Source organism: Taudactylus pleione, unplaced genomic scaffold (genome assembly GCF_031769625.1).
Source record: "Taudactylus pleione unplaced genomic scaffold, aTauple2 ptg000487l, whole genome shotgun sequence".
In the NCBI taxonomy this organism is placed as follows: Eukaryota; Metazoa; Chordata; class Amphibia; order Anura; family Myobatrachidae; genus Taudactylus; species Taudactylus pleione.
In genome coordinates, this window is record NW_028284889.1 from 4,807,910 (window position 1) to 4,824,683 (window position 16,774).

General features: G+C 39.3%; 1 protein-coding gene across 2 annotated transcripts in view; it reads right to left on the reverse strand.

The window, feature by feature from the left end:
- Positions 1 to 16,774, reverse strand: part of DOC2B (double C2 domain beta) — an 847,907-nt gene that overhangs the window by 30,223 nt on the left and 800,910 nt on the right. For both annotated transcript variants that reach the window (XM_088449544.1, XM_088449543.1), the window contains one exon: positions 733 to 814. In XM_088449544.1, coding sequence (XP_088305670.1) covers positions 733 to 814 — 82 coding nt within the window. The remainder of the gene's footprint in view (positions 1 to 732; positions 815 to 16,774) is intronic.

Here is a 16,774-nt window from a genome sequence, read left to right on the forward strand (position 1 = left end):
TAAGAACTAAGACAAACTGGGATTGTAAATTCCTCAAAGAACAACATAGAAGTCATTATTCATACTACAGCCAACTGAGCGTATACTTTAGCCATAACAAGATATGGAGTGATTGCATGGACATACAGTTTTATAATTGCTTATACATTTTACAAGGATCAGTACTGAGAGTATTCGACTGAATCATATTATTTAGGAAATGTATATACAGTACATGTTGTTTATAAATGTGACCTTGTGCACATGTGTTGGGTTAAACAATTATCTTTTTTTTATACCAAGGTATGGTTAGTAACTAGCATGAACTTTACTAACTAAAGAACCATGTACATAGTTGTTACATTCTCAACTTTAATTATGTAATAGAAATAGTACTATACTGGAAAAAGAGGTTCTGCCTCTGTAAATGGATAATTTTCAATGTAAGGAGAATAATTCCATTATCAATTACCATACATCAAATATTTAGGGGGTGCCATTCTTGTATAATTCATTATTTATATAAGATTCTTTGTTATGAATGAATAGTGTCACCTAGTACACATGTACGGAGATTACACAACCAGCAGCTACTGTATAATTATCAAATGGTCTCCTTATAGCAATTCCACTATTCCATCACTACATTGTGCGATGTGGAGTCTCCCACTCCAGCCATCACCAATATACTAGCAGGCTGAGCTAGTGGATGGGGAGGAATGCACCCACAGATCACACGCTCCTCATAGTTACCTCATTAAACTCTGGATTTAATGTCTTCTTTTTCACAGTAGTTTTATGCTTTGACTTTTTGTCTTCATCTGGTTTTAAGTATCTGAAACACAGGTAATATATACAAATTAGCTACTGGCTATTGGATATTGGGGTTAAATACTGTATGTCACAATAGCCAACCTCACCTGACAGACAAAGGAAGAGGCGAGTGAATGAAGGTGTTATGTTACATTTAGAAGAAACAGATATTCACAGTTTAAGATACATTTGACATGATTTGGACCTAGCACTTTTATCCACAGTAATTTATAAGTAAATAGACTACCAACATTTAATGTAACATTGTTACTATGATCCATAGGTAATACCACCTTCTTCACTCACCTCTTCACTTAACAAATGAAACAAATACCTATACTTAGTTGACTATAACCTGTCTTGTTATTGATATCTTCCTTGGAAAACATGTTAAGCCACTTTTATACATGAATATACTGTTTAGCAAAGACTAGTGTATTACTTATCTATATAATATGCCTGAAATCCTTTCTATTGGTTAGGAGCTTGGCACTTTCCTTTCCATGACTGCTTTGAGACAACATGGTTCCTGGGCACAGTTTATCCTATGTTATCAATGTAGAGTCGGCTGCACCAAGTTTGTCTCCAACAAATAATTTTACAGCGAGGACCTTATTTTTGGAATATAAGGGATACATTTACTAAAGTGCAGGTTTTTAGAAGTGGAGATGTTGCCCATAGCAACCAATCAGATTCTACTTATCATTTATCTAGTACCTTTTAGATGATGATAGCTGGAATCTTGGTTGCTATGGGCAACATCTCCACTTCTAAGAACACACACTTTAGTAAATATACCCCTAAGACTCACATAACCTAAGACACACAACATTTTAAGACAGAAAAACAAAAAATACCCCAGATCAAATGGTCTTTGTCTATGACATGGTAACTAATGATCAGAGCATGATCTGTGAACTTATGGAATTATCCTTAGATAGAGAAGTTTAACAATATTGTTAATTTCACTAATATATGTAGTATGCAGAAAATAGTTTTCTGGTGCTGGGTGTTTTAGTTATACTTCCATAAGGTAACACAGAACATTGCAAGTGTGCTTCCCAGTTACAGTATATTGAAATTCTCTGTAATATATTTTCTGCCACCAGATGGCACTTTGAGAGAACTGTATGAATATTATGATGATGAATGAAAACTGTGCAACAGTATATACATTATACAGTATATATACATTGTGATTTGTAAAGCTCATTGCTATGCACATGCTGCACCTGTGGTCTAAGCGGAGGTAAATGTCAATCACTAGCAGAAAAAACACACACAGGGATTTTTAGAGACAACACAGAGAATAGTTCGTAATTGTCTTCTGTTCCTTCTCAAGCAAAGCTTACAAGCTTTGTATTCCTCACCAAATGGACACACATTAGAGCACAGACAGGGCTAGGTTAAGGATTGGTGGCCCCCAGAGAAACTAAATTGTGGGGGCCCTTACCAATAAAATTAGCAATATGATATGCTGGCAATGTTATTAAAAGGTTTTGTATAAATACTCCCAGCACTACCAATGTGTTAAACACACTGTAGTGCCCCGGTTCACATCATGCCCACAGCAATGCAAGTTCACATATGCCACAGTACTCCACACTATGATGATGTAGCTGTTTGTGCCCCCCTGCGTGTGACGGCACCTGGGGGACCGCCCTGTTGTAAAGGGCACTGGCCACAGATGACACACACAATAGGATTAATTTAGTCAGAAGTCATTTATCCAGCCATTCCGTCTTAGGAGTGTGGCACCCAGAGCAAAGCCATGCAAACACGGCAACAGCATACAATTTCACACAAATAGGGCCTTGGGAGAATCACACATAAGAGGGAGGGAGGGAGACTGACTTTGGTTCCTTTTGTGATCAAAGTTTAGTTTGGTGAGCAGCTTTTATTACAGTGTGCAGATTGCTTGATAATTTGTGCAGCACAGTAAGTGGAATTGCTCAGTGTGGTGCTTTGTGTAACAGGTGTAAGATTTGCACATACTGTACTGTACAGGGATTATAAGCAGCAATTGCTACCAAACATATGTAACTGTTAGTACTCTGGCAGTGTGTGGGATGTCACTTTTAAGCTGGGCATCCACTATAGAATTTTCTGTCAGATATCTGTCCAATCTGGCTGGTTGGAATGAAAACCTGGTAATGTATGGGAGCTAATGACAATCGGCCATTTGCTCACAAACACTGGAAAAGAGCCAAAAATGGTTGTTCAGACATAATTGGTTAAAACACACGAATTTAACCAATTTGAACAATTTTTTTTTCCTTTTTTCAGTGTTTAACACCATATGATCGACTGTCATTTGCGCCCATATATTACCAGGTTTTCATTCCAACCAGCCAGATTGGACAGATATCTGACAGAAAATTCTATAGTGGATGGTCAGCTTTACTGAAAAGAGGCCCTGTATCAGATGACACACTATATGATGTAATGATATATCGTGCGCACCGTACACACTGCGTAATGCAGTGTACGACGGTGCAATGTGTTGTTACATGCTGCATCTAACAGCACTGCGTCATTCATTGCATCATCCCATCTGCTGTGCACGATGAATCAGGCATATACACTATACATTGAGCACAATATATTGTTCCGAGCAGTACCGGAACTATATAACTTACAACATATATTGTACGCAGGGCCCTCTCTACCGTTAGGCAGCTTTAGGCAGTTGTCTAGGAATCTGAGGGGAGCCAATGAGTCTGCCTACCATAAAATTGTACTTAATGTACTTAATGCAGGTGGCAGGTGTGTAACTTATAAGATGCACTTTTATCTGAGGGTTGGGAAGTGGGTATAGATGATGGTTTGGGGCAGTAGGTTGAAGTTTTGCCTAGGGTTCCCGAGAAACCTTGCACTGGCCATGATCGTACGACTTACCATATAGCTCGTACCCCGCTTTAGACTTGGAAGTGAAAAGATAATTTGCGATCTTGGTAAGGACAGTTTCATTGGAGTCATGGGAGATACCAACATTGTCTATTTTATAGAATTTTTTAAAAACAAAGACAAGCAACAATTCTTAAAAAAGTTCAAATGTAGCTTTCTCATTTACCTAATTAACTTAAAGTTTATGTTGACCTTCAAAGTTTATGAGAAGATTGACTCTTAAATGAACTGTCTGACAGCCATAGGCACCTATTTGGTGCCTTTGTTTCCAATTTTGTACATAAGTTGGTCAGTATCTAGTAATATATTACATGATCTATCTCCTCCACAGATATCATATGGCGATGATATAGTACACTGATGTTATCTTTGTACGATAAGATGACAGTCAAGAATCTCTAGATATATTTACTTTGGACATAGATATTGTAGATTACATTTTCGAAAGTACTCACAATGAAAAATAGCAATCGTGTTCTCTATCAGTATGCACTTTCTACTTTACAATCTCAGATTGGAAGTCTGCACTTTCATTTGCCATCACCTGTATCTTTTCAGACAAAAATATTTATCTTCCAAAATGTGGCCCTTGCTGCTTCTTACTGCTCTGACAGAGTCCTCTGAGTACTAGCGGTATATTTACTAAAGTGCGGGTTTTTAGAAGTGGAGATGTTGCCCATAGCAACTATCAGATTCTACTTATCATTTATCTAGCACCTTCTAGAAGATAATAGCTAGAATCTGATTGGCTGCTATGGGCAACATCTCCACTTCTAAAAACTCTCACTTTAGTAAATATACCCCCTAGTGTTACTGTAACTACAGTATATTTTTCCATTTCTGTTAGAGGGATCTTGTCTTTCCATCTGCCTGAATGTCTGTTTCTTCCTCTAATATGTTTCACCTTTGTCTTTGAAACATATCCCCCTAAACCTAATAGGGACCAGTGCCACCTGTCCTGAACCTACTAATCCTTACTATATCATTATTCTTGATTTGATTGACAGATTAGAAGTATTGTAACCCTTACCCTCCCCCTAACCCTAACCTAGCCCTCCCGCAGCCTAACCCTAGTCCTCCCATCCCACAGTCTAACCCACCCTTCCCGCAGCCTAACCCTCCCCATAGTGCCTAACCCTATCCCCCCCTAAGCCTAACCCACCCCTCCAGCAGCCTAACCCTAGCCCTCTCGTCCCATAGTCTAACCCTGACCTTCCCGTCCTGCAGCCTTACCCTAACCCTCCCCTCCCATAGCCTAAGCTTAACCATCCCCATAGTGCCTATCCATAAAGCTCCCCCTAAGCCTAACCCACCCCTCCAACAGCCTAACTGTCCCATCTGACAGCCTAACCCTAAGCCTTCTGTCTTGCAGCCTAACCCTAATCCTCCTCCTAGTGATTAATCCTAAATCTCCCCTTGACCCTAATACTTACCTCTACAATCTGTCAGGATTCTGAAAGTCGGGATGCCGTTGTCTGTATTGTGACTGTTGGCATCCTGACCGTCGGGATGCCAACTACATCCCAAATATACAGCTACTTTCCTGAAAAATTTGTACTTTTATAAAGTTCCTTTACAGAACTCATCATTGTCATGTCAGTCATAGACAGGGACGGAACTGCCGGAGACAATGGAGGGGGTTGCACAGGCAGACACAGATAAACAGCTCCCTGACAAGCGCCCTTCCCCTCCCCCTTCTACACTGCTCACATGCAGGTAGAGGAGCCAATATGGCTAGCTCTGCCCCTTTCCCGTTTCCCTGCAAATCGCGGGATCATTCCCACCCCTGTGAGCACCTACATTGTGGTATGTATAATATATATATCTAAATTTGTGTGTGTGGTGTATAAAATGTGTGTGTTTTATTATTTATTTCTTGTCTGGGGTGATGTGTTTTAATACTGTCTGCAATGGTGGGGTGGTGTATTAATATTGTGTGTAGGGAACAGGTGTATTAAAATTGTGTGTGTGGTGTATTCATATTATCTATGTTAAATGTGGGTCACTGCTGGTGGTCTCTGTGTTATATGGCGGTCACTGCGACGCTCTCTACATTACATAGTGGGCATTACATGGCGGGCACTGCAATACACTCTGCATTACATGGTGGGCACTGCAACACTCCCTGCATTACATGGAAGGCACTGCAACACTCCCTGCAATGCATGGAAGGCACTGTGACACTCTGCATTATATGGCATGACTCTCTGCATTATATGGTGGGCACTGCATCACTTTGCACTACACGGCGGGCACTTTGACACTCTGCATTGCATGGCAGGCACTGGGACACTCTGCATTGTATGGCGGGCACGACAACACTCTCCGCATTACTTGGCAGGCTGTGCAACACTCTGCATCATATGGTGGGCACTGCAACTCTCTGCATATGGTGGGCACTGATGGTCTCTGTATTATATGGCAGGCACTGCGATGCTCTCTGCATTATATGGCAGTCACTGATGCTCTCTGCATTATATAGCAGTCACTGTGACTTCTGCATTATATGATGGTTGCTGTTAAGTTCTCTGCATTATATGGTGGTCACTAAAATGGTCTCCGTATTGTCTGGCGGTCACAAAAATGCATTCAGTGGTGTATGGCAGTCACTAAATTGCTATCAGTATTGTATAGTACTCATTAAAAATGCTGTGAGTATTGTCTGGCGGTCACTAAAGTGCTCTCTGTATTGTCTAGCCTCACTAAAACGCTCACCGTATTGTCTGGCAGTCATAAAGATTGCAGGAGGAATGAGTGATTTTTACACTACTGCACATGTGTAATTCTCTGAGATATCACTCTGTGCATGCGTCAGATTAGCAGTCCAAAATCACAAGGATCTGCATCAATCTGTGAATGTGAGCAGTAACAGCTTAGCGGGAAATTGGCTGTAATTGGATGGGGAGTACTGAGTCACATAATATAACTCATTTTCCTAGGGATGTCAAGGGCGTGTCATTAGTTTTACAGAGTTGAAGAGTCGGCATGGGAGGGCGCCAACATCTATCTTGCCTCCGGGTGACTGAGATGAAGTTACGCCACTGGTCATAGACCTGTCTGAGCTGCTGTGTTATAGCTAGATGTATCCTTATTCACCTAGCATTATTGTGCTATACAGGGGAGACAAATGACGTGACTTAGATGGTACAGATAGCTAGTTTTGGACATTTAACACGGTATCTTTTTCGCATCGCACTCTCACACAGGGGCTAATGTACTAAGCTCTGGAAAATGATAAATTGGAGAGTGATAAACTACCAGCCACTCAGCTCCTTACTGTTATTTTTCAAACACAGGCTGTAACATGTCGTGCCTCAGTTATATCGGTCCCTGGTCTTCTGCCTTTTTTCTCAGATTAGCATCCTTGTCACATTGCTACAGCATGCAAAACCACTAGTGCTGTACAGGGTATGTGTACTTTGTGCTTTTATCGCATTACCAGCTACAGTATAAAAAGACACAACAGTAAAAAAAATAATGAGCAAGGGATGCATGGTGTGGCTTAGGCCCATTTGGTGTGCCTCAAAAAATGTGACTATTTGATGCGATTTGAGGACAGGTTAGTAAGGATACATTTGTATATGCACAGGGCCTTTTAGTGCTCCACCTCTGTGTATTAAGTATTGACCAATGCTTTAAAATAGTACATTATAAAGAAACATCACACTATTATTTGGACATTCTCGTTATCTCCCTGTTGTACACTGTTCTTCTGGTATAATCATCATTTTGAATATTCAGATAATCATTCAAGTAAAAAAAAAATCACCAACAAAATACATAAACTGTAAATTTGTGTTTTTGTTTCAAATAAATTAACTACATATATGGGCTAAAAAATTCCATTGAAATATACTTAGCTTTACAACAACAGTCATTAGTAGGGACACACATTGGAATTGTATAATTATGTTTAAAAATATATTATAAATAGATGTAATTTCCCTCCATTCAGTAATAAAATGTTGGCAAGAATAAATAAACACAACCAAAGGCGCTATTATTTAGATAATTATTGCAGGCCTCAGCAGCTGCTTAATTAAACCTCTGAGTGGTTTATTTATACTGATTGAACTAGCAAAAATGTATATATAAGGATCACTTGAAGTGTCCAAAAAGTAAAGGTTCCAAGGGTACACTTTAACTTTTAAAAAACATTTAATATGCAAATTCAGTTACATACACATACAACACAATCACATGCAATAAAACATATATATTTAAGTCACACAAATAGCTGGTATAGTAGACATTCCAGTGTAGTATGTATGTAAAAAATGACATACACAATATATTATAAAATTCCAATAATATTTATTTCCTCTGGTATCAGAAGTAAAGCCCTAAATATTATTGTTCTGACATAATGTTTCATGTGGTAGAAATAAAATGTCCTTCCCCTATGATCAAGAGAAAAAACACTGTGTTAGTCTGCTTATCAAGTAATACTGTAGAGTTCCAAAAACATAAAAATAAAAAACTCAACGTTATTAGCAGAGCCATAACTAGACATTTTGGTGCCCTGTGCGAGAAAGAGCATTGGCGCCTCCGCCCCGCCCATGACTCTCTCCCAGATGCAGCACTCACCCTGCCAATTACTTAAATGATTACCTTATAATTGGAACAGCAAGAATAATTTTATCAAGTGACTAATAAACAATGATATCTTCTTGTTTGCCATCATCTTATTAAAATGAAGACACAGGATGATCACCTTATACTTGGAACAGTAAGGATCATTTAACATCATGTTGTAATCCCCCCTCCTCCCTTCATGTTCCCCGGGCTCTCTCCTATATGCAGTCAGCAGTGCACTCACCTGGTCAATAATATTCTATGACCAGGCTCAGACTGACACTGACACAGATTGTGTCTGACCCGGACATGCTGTTAGTGTGCTGGAGTGAACTGAGGAATCTGCCTGGCTGTCTGCTGCTGCGCTCATTCCACTGTAGGTCCTGGGAGTGTGGTCTCCTATCCCTACAGAGAGTGCGCCAAGTGCAGGAGCCATGGGGGAGGCGGAGCTGTAAGTGACAAACAGGAAGGGCTGCAGTGAAAGTGCCGAGCGCATTGCTATTGATATGCACAGCAGCCTGGCAAAATAGAGATTATTGTTGTTGCCGCACCACCCTAGTTATGGCCCTGGTTATTAGGAAGATCCTGTGTAAGTTGGAATACATTTGTGTATTGCTCCATAGTCAGAATAAATGGATAAATTGCCAGTGACTGGGAACCTAATGAGATATGTAGGATAAAGGAGTCACCTCAGAACAGGAGAATATATTCACTGGAATCCTTGATATATTCTTGTAACTTCCACAATCTTATCACCAGACCCAGTTGCCATTTCTTTTTATCAGATGGAGATCTGCTGCTGATTATATACGTTCTTTAGTGTCTCTGGGTTTACAATTCTATTGCCGGGTATGCCGGAGGGAGGCTCTCCCAGTGTCTATCCCTGGATGGTCAGTGGGTTACTGTTCAGGGAACAAAGCTGACCATTATGGTCCTCAATCGCGGCAAGCCAGGAAAGGTTGTGCAGCTCTATCTCCACTGCATGCCTGATTTTCAAGTAGCTGTAGCGTCCCAAAGCTTATAGACACTCTATTACTAAGTCCAATGAAGATGGTATGGAGGCGGTTCCTAACGTGTTTCATCACGTCCACGTGACTTTATCAAAGGTGGACCTCCTCACCATAGTTACCTCTTATATACCTGGTGGGAAATATCTCACACCTGAGCATACACTTGAATTATAAACCATTTATTCATGCTGTTTAAACATACATTCGTACCCTTTTGAACCATCTTAAATGTCAGTATATATAAATAAACAATAATCATTGTTAACCTATCAGTATGGCTGAAGAAACATAATTCAAAAACATTCACTGTCACGATCCTGACTTTAAGCACTTATGTACTAAGTGAATTATCATGTGACTTACCTTTGCTACCTGTCCTGCAGGTCAGGTTCTCTATTTACCTTTGTTCTGAGTGCTTCTTACCTAAACTGACTCTGGTAGCCAATCATTGACCAACAACTGCTAGGTTATACTGGGTACACACGTAAAGATTTTCTGTCCAACCATCCAACTAGTTGATTGGTTGGAATGAAAATCTGGTAAGGTATGAAAGCAAATGACAATCAGCAATTTGCTCCCAAACGCCGGAAAATGGACAAAAACTGTTGTTTGAACAAATTGTTTAGATCAAACATTTAACAAACTTGTCTGAACGACCATTTTCATCTGTTTTCTAGCATTTAGGAGCAAATTGCTGATCAATAGTTATTCTTATATGTTACCAGATTTTCATTCCAACCAATCATCTAGTTGGATGGTTGGACAGAAAATCTTTACGTGTGTACCCAGCTTTAGTCTTCCATGAAGATCTGATGACTGCCAGAACAATAAAGCTGGCCACACACTAGACCAACTTTCATCCAACCATACAACTAGTTGATTGGTTGGAATGAAAATCTGGCAAGGTATTAAAGCAAATAATCAGTGACTTGCTCCCAAATGCCGGAAAATGGACAAAAACTGTTGTTTGAACAAATTGTTTAGATCAAACATTTAACAAACTTGTCTGAACGACCATTTTCATCTGTTTTCTGGCATTTAGGAGCAAATTGCTGATTATCATTTACTCCCATACTTTACCAGTTTTTTATTCCAACCAATCAACTAGTTGGCTGGTTGGATGTAAGTTGGTCTAGTGTGTGGCCAGCTTTAGTCACATCCTGACGCCCAGGTTCCTGATTGCAGTAAGCCACATTGCTATTCCTGGCTCCAGTTAGTAGTAAGACTATAGTTTCTTGCTTTGCTGGGTTCCCTGCTTGCTAAGCCTTCTAAGCCACAGTCTTTTCCTGAGTTCCTTGTTTACTTATCAGCTAAGTTTCTGTAATTCAAGCTACAACATATCTAACTCCAGTCTCTCAGCTCTGTGCAGACTTCAGCAGCAGTCTACTGGTTTCAGAACTCTTCAGTGCAATCAAGTTTCCAGTCTGCAGTAATCTATAACCTTGTACAAGTGTCTGCTACCTAGTTTGCTGTGACACCTTCCATAATAATCATCCACCTGTGAGTTTCACCTGAGTATATTGCCTGCTTTTTCCAAATTGCAAGAGTTTGGGCAGAATTTACTAAGCAGCGGGTTGCAGGTGCATATTTAAAATGGTACCCGGAGTCACTGTAAATCACCCGCCGGGAACCAGCGGCTTACATTAGCCGCAGCTTCGTAATTCTGCCCTTCATCTCAGTTTCATTACCAGTTGCTGGATTAGTGCACTCCTCATTCTGATCCAGTATTCCTGAGTCCTGATGTGCTATTAACCCTTGAATCTCAAGCATATATTTCTATGGGTATATTTCCTTGGTTCTTTGTCACAGTATACACACTAAGGGGCATATTCAATTAGCCACGAAAACTCAGCTAAGTTTTGCCTCCTGGATATTCTGCCTACATCACAGGTTTTTGGAAAAAACAGTTTTCTTGTGCGTGGCCGCTTGTCACCCTATTCAATTCCAAAGATTGTGAAAACGGGACCCGACAAAACTCAAACAGGTGAAAAGTGCTGTCAGATTTGGGGAAATCAGCCTGACACCCCCCAAAAGATGCACTGACATGGGGGATCACTATGGATACCCCCGAATAGCCCTGCTGAAGGTATATGGGGTACTTAAGTGATCTCAATAGCTGATATTTTGCGGCTTTGCATAAGTGGTGAAGAATAACATTTAGCAGTTTTTTTGTAGAGAATAACTAGTTCCAGCAAATTTGGGGTACATGAAAATGGGTCCTAGCATATTTTAAAGTTGCTAAAGTGAAGTTTTAAAAAACTGAAAAAATCCACCTGCCGCAACCACCAGCAAACTTAAAAACACCTAGGGCATACTTGGGGACCCCCCTGGAGTCAATTTTGCTAGTTTTTTAGTTTGTCCCCCAACTTTGGTTTCGTCGCCCCCAAAATGAAAGTACTTTTTTGGGGTGTTAAGTATTTTTTAATCTTGTTTTGACACAGTTTACCTTTGGGGGACTGACCCAAGGTTGCAGAGCGGTTACCGCAACTTTGCACCCCTAAACTGCACTTTTTTCCGACTGCTATTCATAGGCAAATCTTTTTCACCTATTCCAATGCATTGACTTCCCGCACTGGCAAAAAGTCTTTGGGTTGAATACGGGGAATTGAATACGGGGATAGCTTATCGCGGCTAATTGAATACGGCCCTAAGTCTTTAAGTGTCCTGAGATTATTTGTTTCTAATTCAAGCCCAGCAGTATCCAACCACAGCACTGCTGTATCAAACCACAGTCCAGCAATTCTAGTTCCAACCCAGAATCCAGCGATTCTGGTCACATCCCAGAGTCCAGAAATATCGATTACAGTCCAGATTCCAGCAATTCCAGGTCCAGCTATTCTGGTCATATCCTGGATTTCAGCAATTACCAGTCCTAGCTCGGCTTCCGGTTATTCTAGCTCATACTTGCCAATTCTTCCTCATTGTCAGGGAGACTCTCTGAAATAGCAGCAATCTCCCTAACTTCCTGAAGAGTCTATCAATCGACCCGATTGCACCTTACCCCCTTTATGTAGCTGTTATATTAAAAAAACATAGATATATACATTCCAATGGGATCATTAGTATCATTTCCCTGCATTGGTTATAAGGCACAATGATCCCTATAACTACATGCATTATCTAAAAAGTATCAGTGTGTTTTGATCAACAAATAGATCTTACTAATGGCTTTTGGGCTCGTTTACATTTGGATGTAAGTCAATTTTATGGCACGCCTCTCAGATGTAGCAGTACATGTCAACTTTAATGGATGCTCATTGGTGTTGCTTTTCACAATCTCCCTGAAATACTTTTTCAAAAGTAGGAAAGTATGTTCTAGCCCCAGAACTGGTTTCATCACAGTCACCAATCTCTACTGCCATGCCTTAGTCCCAGTGTTCACTCCTATACCTGCACCATTAAAGTATTTGCCTATATAGCTTCATCTATAAGCCAGTGGTCTCAGTCTCTGTGCCCACAGACAAGTACCTTGGATCCAAACAGGACGGATCATGACATTCACATATTTAAATACATATAATCTTTATACAAATAAACAACAGTATATTACTGAATTATCTTGTTAAACCTCCAATATATGGTGACAATGAAATACATAGATTATTACATAAAATCCAAATAAAACATAAAAATAAAAATTAAATTATTATTAATAATAATGAAGAAGAATAAAACATAATTGTGGTATACAATATATGGGGAAACATTTATGTGTGGTATACAATATATGGGGAAACATTTATGTGTGGTATACAATATATGGGCAAACATTTATGTGTGGTATACAATATATGGGGAAACATTTATGTGTGGTATACAATATATGGGGAAACATTTATGTGTGGTATACAATATATGGAGAAACATTTATGTGTGGTATACAATATATGGGAAACATTTATGTGTGGTATACAATATATGGAGAAACATTTATGTGTGGTATACAATATATGGAGAAACATTTATGTGTGGTATACAATATATGGGGAAACATTTATGTGTGGTATACAATATATGGGGAAACATTTATGTGTGGTATACAATATATGGGGAAATGTGTGGTATACAATATATGGGAAAACCTTTATGTGTGGTATACAATATATGGGGAAACATTTATGTGTGGTATACAATATATGGAGAAACATTTATGTGTGGTATGCAATATATGGGGAAACATTTATGTGTGGTATACAATATATGGTGAAACATTTATGTGTGATATACAATATATGGGGAAACATTTATGTGTGGTATACAATATATGGGGAAACATTTATGTGTGGTATACAATATATGGGGAAACATTTATGTGTGGTATACAATATATGGGGAAACATTTATGTGTGGTATACAATATATGGAGAAACATTTATGTGTGATATACAATATATGGGGAAACATTTATGTGTGGTATACAATATATGGGGAAACATTTATGTGTGGTATACAATATATAGTGAAACATTTATGTGTGGTATACAATATATGGAGAAACATTTATGTGTGGTATACAACATATGGGGAAACATTAATGTGTGGTATACAATATATGGTGAAATATTTATGTGTGGTATACAATATATGGGGAAACCTTGATGTGTGGTATACAATATATGTGGAAATGTGTGGTATACAATATATGGGAAAACCTTTATGTGTGGTATACAATATATAGGGAAACATGTATGTGTGGTATACAATATATGGGGAAACATTTATGTGTGGTATACAATATATGGTGAAACATTTATGTGTGATATACAATATATAGGTGAAACATTTATGTGTGGTATACAATATATGGGGACACATTTATGTGTGGTATACAATATATGGTGAAACATTTGTGTGTGGTATACAATATATGGGGAAACATTTATGTGTGGTATACAATATAGTGTTCCCTCTAGCTTCGGCGGCAGGCAGGGCGCCGGAGCTAGAGAGGGCATGCCCGCGCGCGCGTGGCCGAGAAGGGGGCGTGGTCATCGGAAAAGGGGGCGTGTCTATAAGACGCGTCCCCTTTTCGTCACTCTTGGGGGCGTGCCCGGCACTTACGGACACGCCGGGCAGCCCCCAAGCCCTGCAGACATGGAGAATAGATGCCGGGCGCATGCGCCCGGCGTCTATTCTCCGGCGGTGACCGGGTCACCGCATGTTTCTCCACCCACGGGACGCTGCGTCCTGCGGGTGAGAACGGCTCCCGCAGGCTGTTAGGGCAGGGCGCTTTTTGCCCTCCTCCTGGAGGGCAGGGTGCTTTTTGCCCTCCAGAAGGAGGGCAGGGCGCCGCGCCCCGCTAAAACAGCCTAGCGGGAACGCTACAATATATGAGGAAACATTTATGTGTGGTATACAATATATGGGAAAACATTTATGTGTGGTATACAATATATGGGGAAACATTTATGTGTGGTATACAATATATGGAGAAACATTTATGTGTGGTATACAATATATGGGGAAACATTTATGTGTGGTATACAATATATGGTGAAACATTTATGTGTGATATACAATATATGGGGAAACATTTATGTGTGGTATACAATATATGGTGAAACATTAATGTGTGGTATACAATATATGGGGAAACATTTATGTGTGGTATACAATATATGGGGAAACCTTTATGTGTGGTATACAATATATGGGGAAATGTGTGGTATACAATATATGGGAAAACCTTTATGTGTGGTATACAATATATGGTGAAACATTTATGTGTGATATACAATACATGGTGAAACATTTATGTGTGGTATACAAAATATGGGGAAACATTTATGTGTGGTACACAATATATGGTGAAACATTTATGTGTGGTATACAATATATGGGGAAACCTTTATGTGTGGTATACAATATATGGTGAAACATTTATGTGTGGTATACAATATATGGGGAAACATTTATGTGTGGTATACAATATATGGGGAAACATTTATGTGTGGTATACAATATATGGGGAAACATTTATGTGTGGTATACACTATATGGGGAAACCTTTATGTGTGGTATACACTATATGGGGAAACATTTATGTGTGGTATACACTATATGGGGAAACATTTATGTATGGTATACAATATATTGGGAAACATTTATGTGTGGTATACAATATATGGGGAAACCTTTATGTGTGGTATACAATATATGGGGAAATGTGTGGTATGCAATATATGGGGAAACATTTATGAAATGTGTTCATAAAATGTATCAATGAACCTAACTGCAGTGGGATCTATACACAAGTAGGGCTTTTTGCACTTAACCTGGAATCAATGGGTTAATACGCATTAGCTGTGGATTTAACAAGGGAGGAAATGGGCTTATAATGGAATAGCTTTGGGCTTTAAAGCTCTAGGCTATCCTCCCGCAGTAAGCACCACAGCTGATGACCCTCCAGTGAAGCTGATCTAGAATAGTTATTTGATGAAAGGCCTGTAATTTGCATTACAACTCCTAAACAAGCAGGTTCTCATGGTTTAACATATTTTATTAAGTAAGATAATGGAGAACAATGTAGTAAGGTAGTGTTAATTTAAATTAAAACAAAATTTAATTCAGTCTTATTTTTCCAGTTCTAAAGCATTTTCTTATGTGGTACTACAGGTCCCAGCTGGCTCTGGATGCCTGGCATGCTAATGCTTGAATTCCTATAACTGCCGTTATGCCCTGGCAACCAAGGATATGCTGACACTTATAGTTCTACAAGTGTCAGCATAGCCAAGTAGTAAGCTGTCAGTTTACTTTTACCAGCAGTGCCACATACTAAAATACTATTTTTGGACTTTAAACATCACCCATTCACTAGCAGGCCAGGGGTGTTGGGATGAGCCTCAGTGCCCTCAGCAACCTCTGTGAAGGTTGCATTATATTTGTGGGCATGATTCCCCTAAAGAATTCAGCACCTTACCAGAGGACCCCAATCTGTGTATTTCCCTATTATACTGTGACAAGCCAGACTTTCAAAGACTGGTTGTCCCATTTTTGTAAGAAAACCATTCTGTTTGTATCCAAACCATCCTCAGCACTTGTTCTTGGTTTACTCTTTGAGAGCAACTGGATTTTTTCTTATCTATTTATTAGATTTTTTTTTAGAAAAATATATAGTAAAACATCAGTCATTACCATGAACATATCAGACATATGTGGCCTCTACATGATTTATTGATAATATTATATAAATAACTGGTAATAAAAAAAAAAATAACACATACATATTCCACAGTGCCTTACAGAGAATACGAGGTGAGGCTGTTAAATAACAAGACTGTACTTGTAAAAAATAAATCATACTGTGTGAGTTAAAAGGGAGTGGGGGAACACTGACCTTGGGCTATCCCAAAATTGTTTTGCAAGTTTCACCCCTCTCACAGAGATAGTTTGCTGTCACACAGTGTTCAAAGAAGCTGTGTTTTTCCTGTGCATCGTAAAAATGTTTAGGGAAAAAGTAGAGCACCATATTAACTTAAAATTGTTAGTTAAAT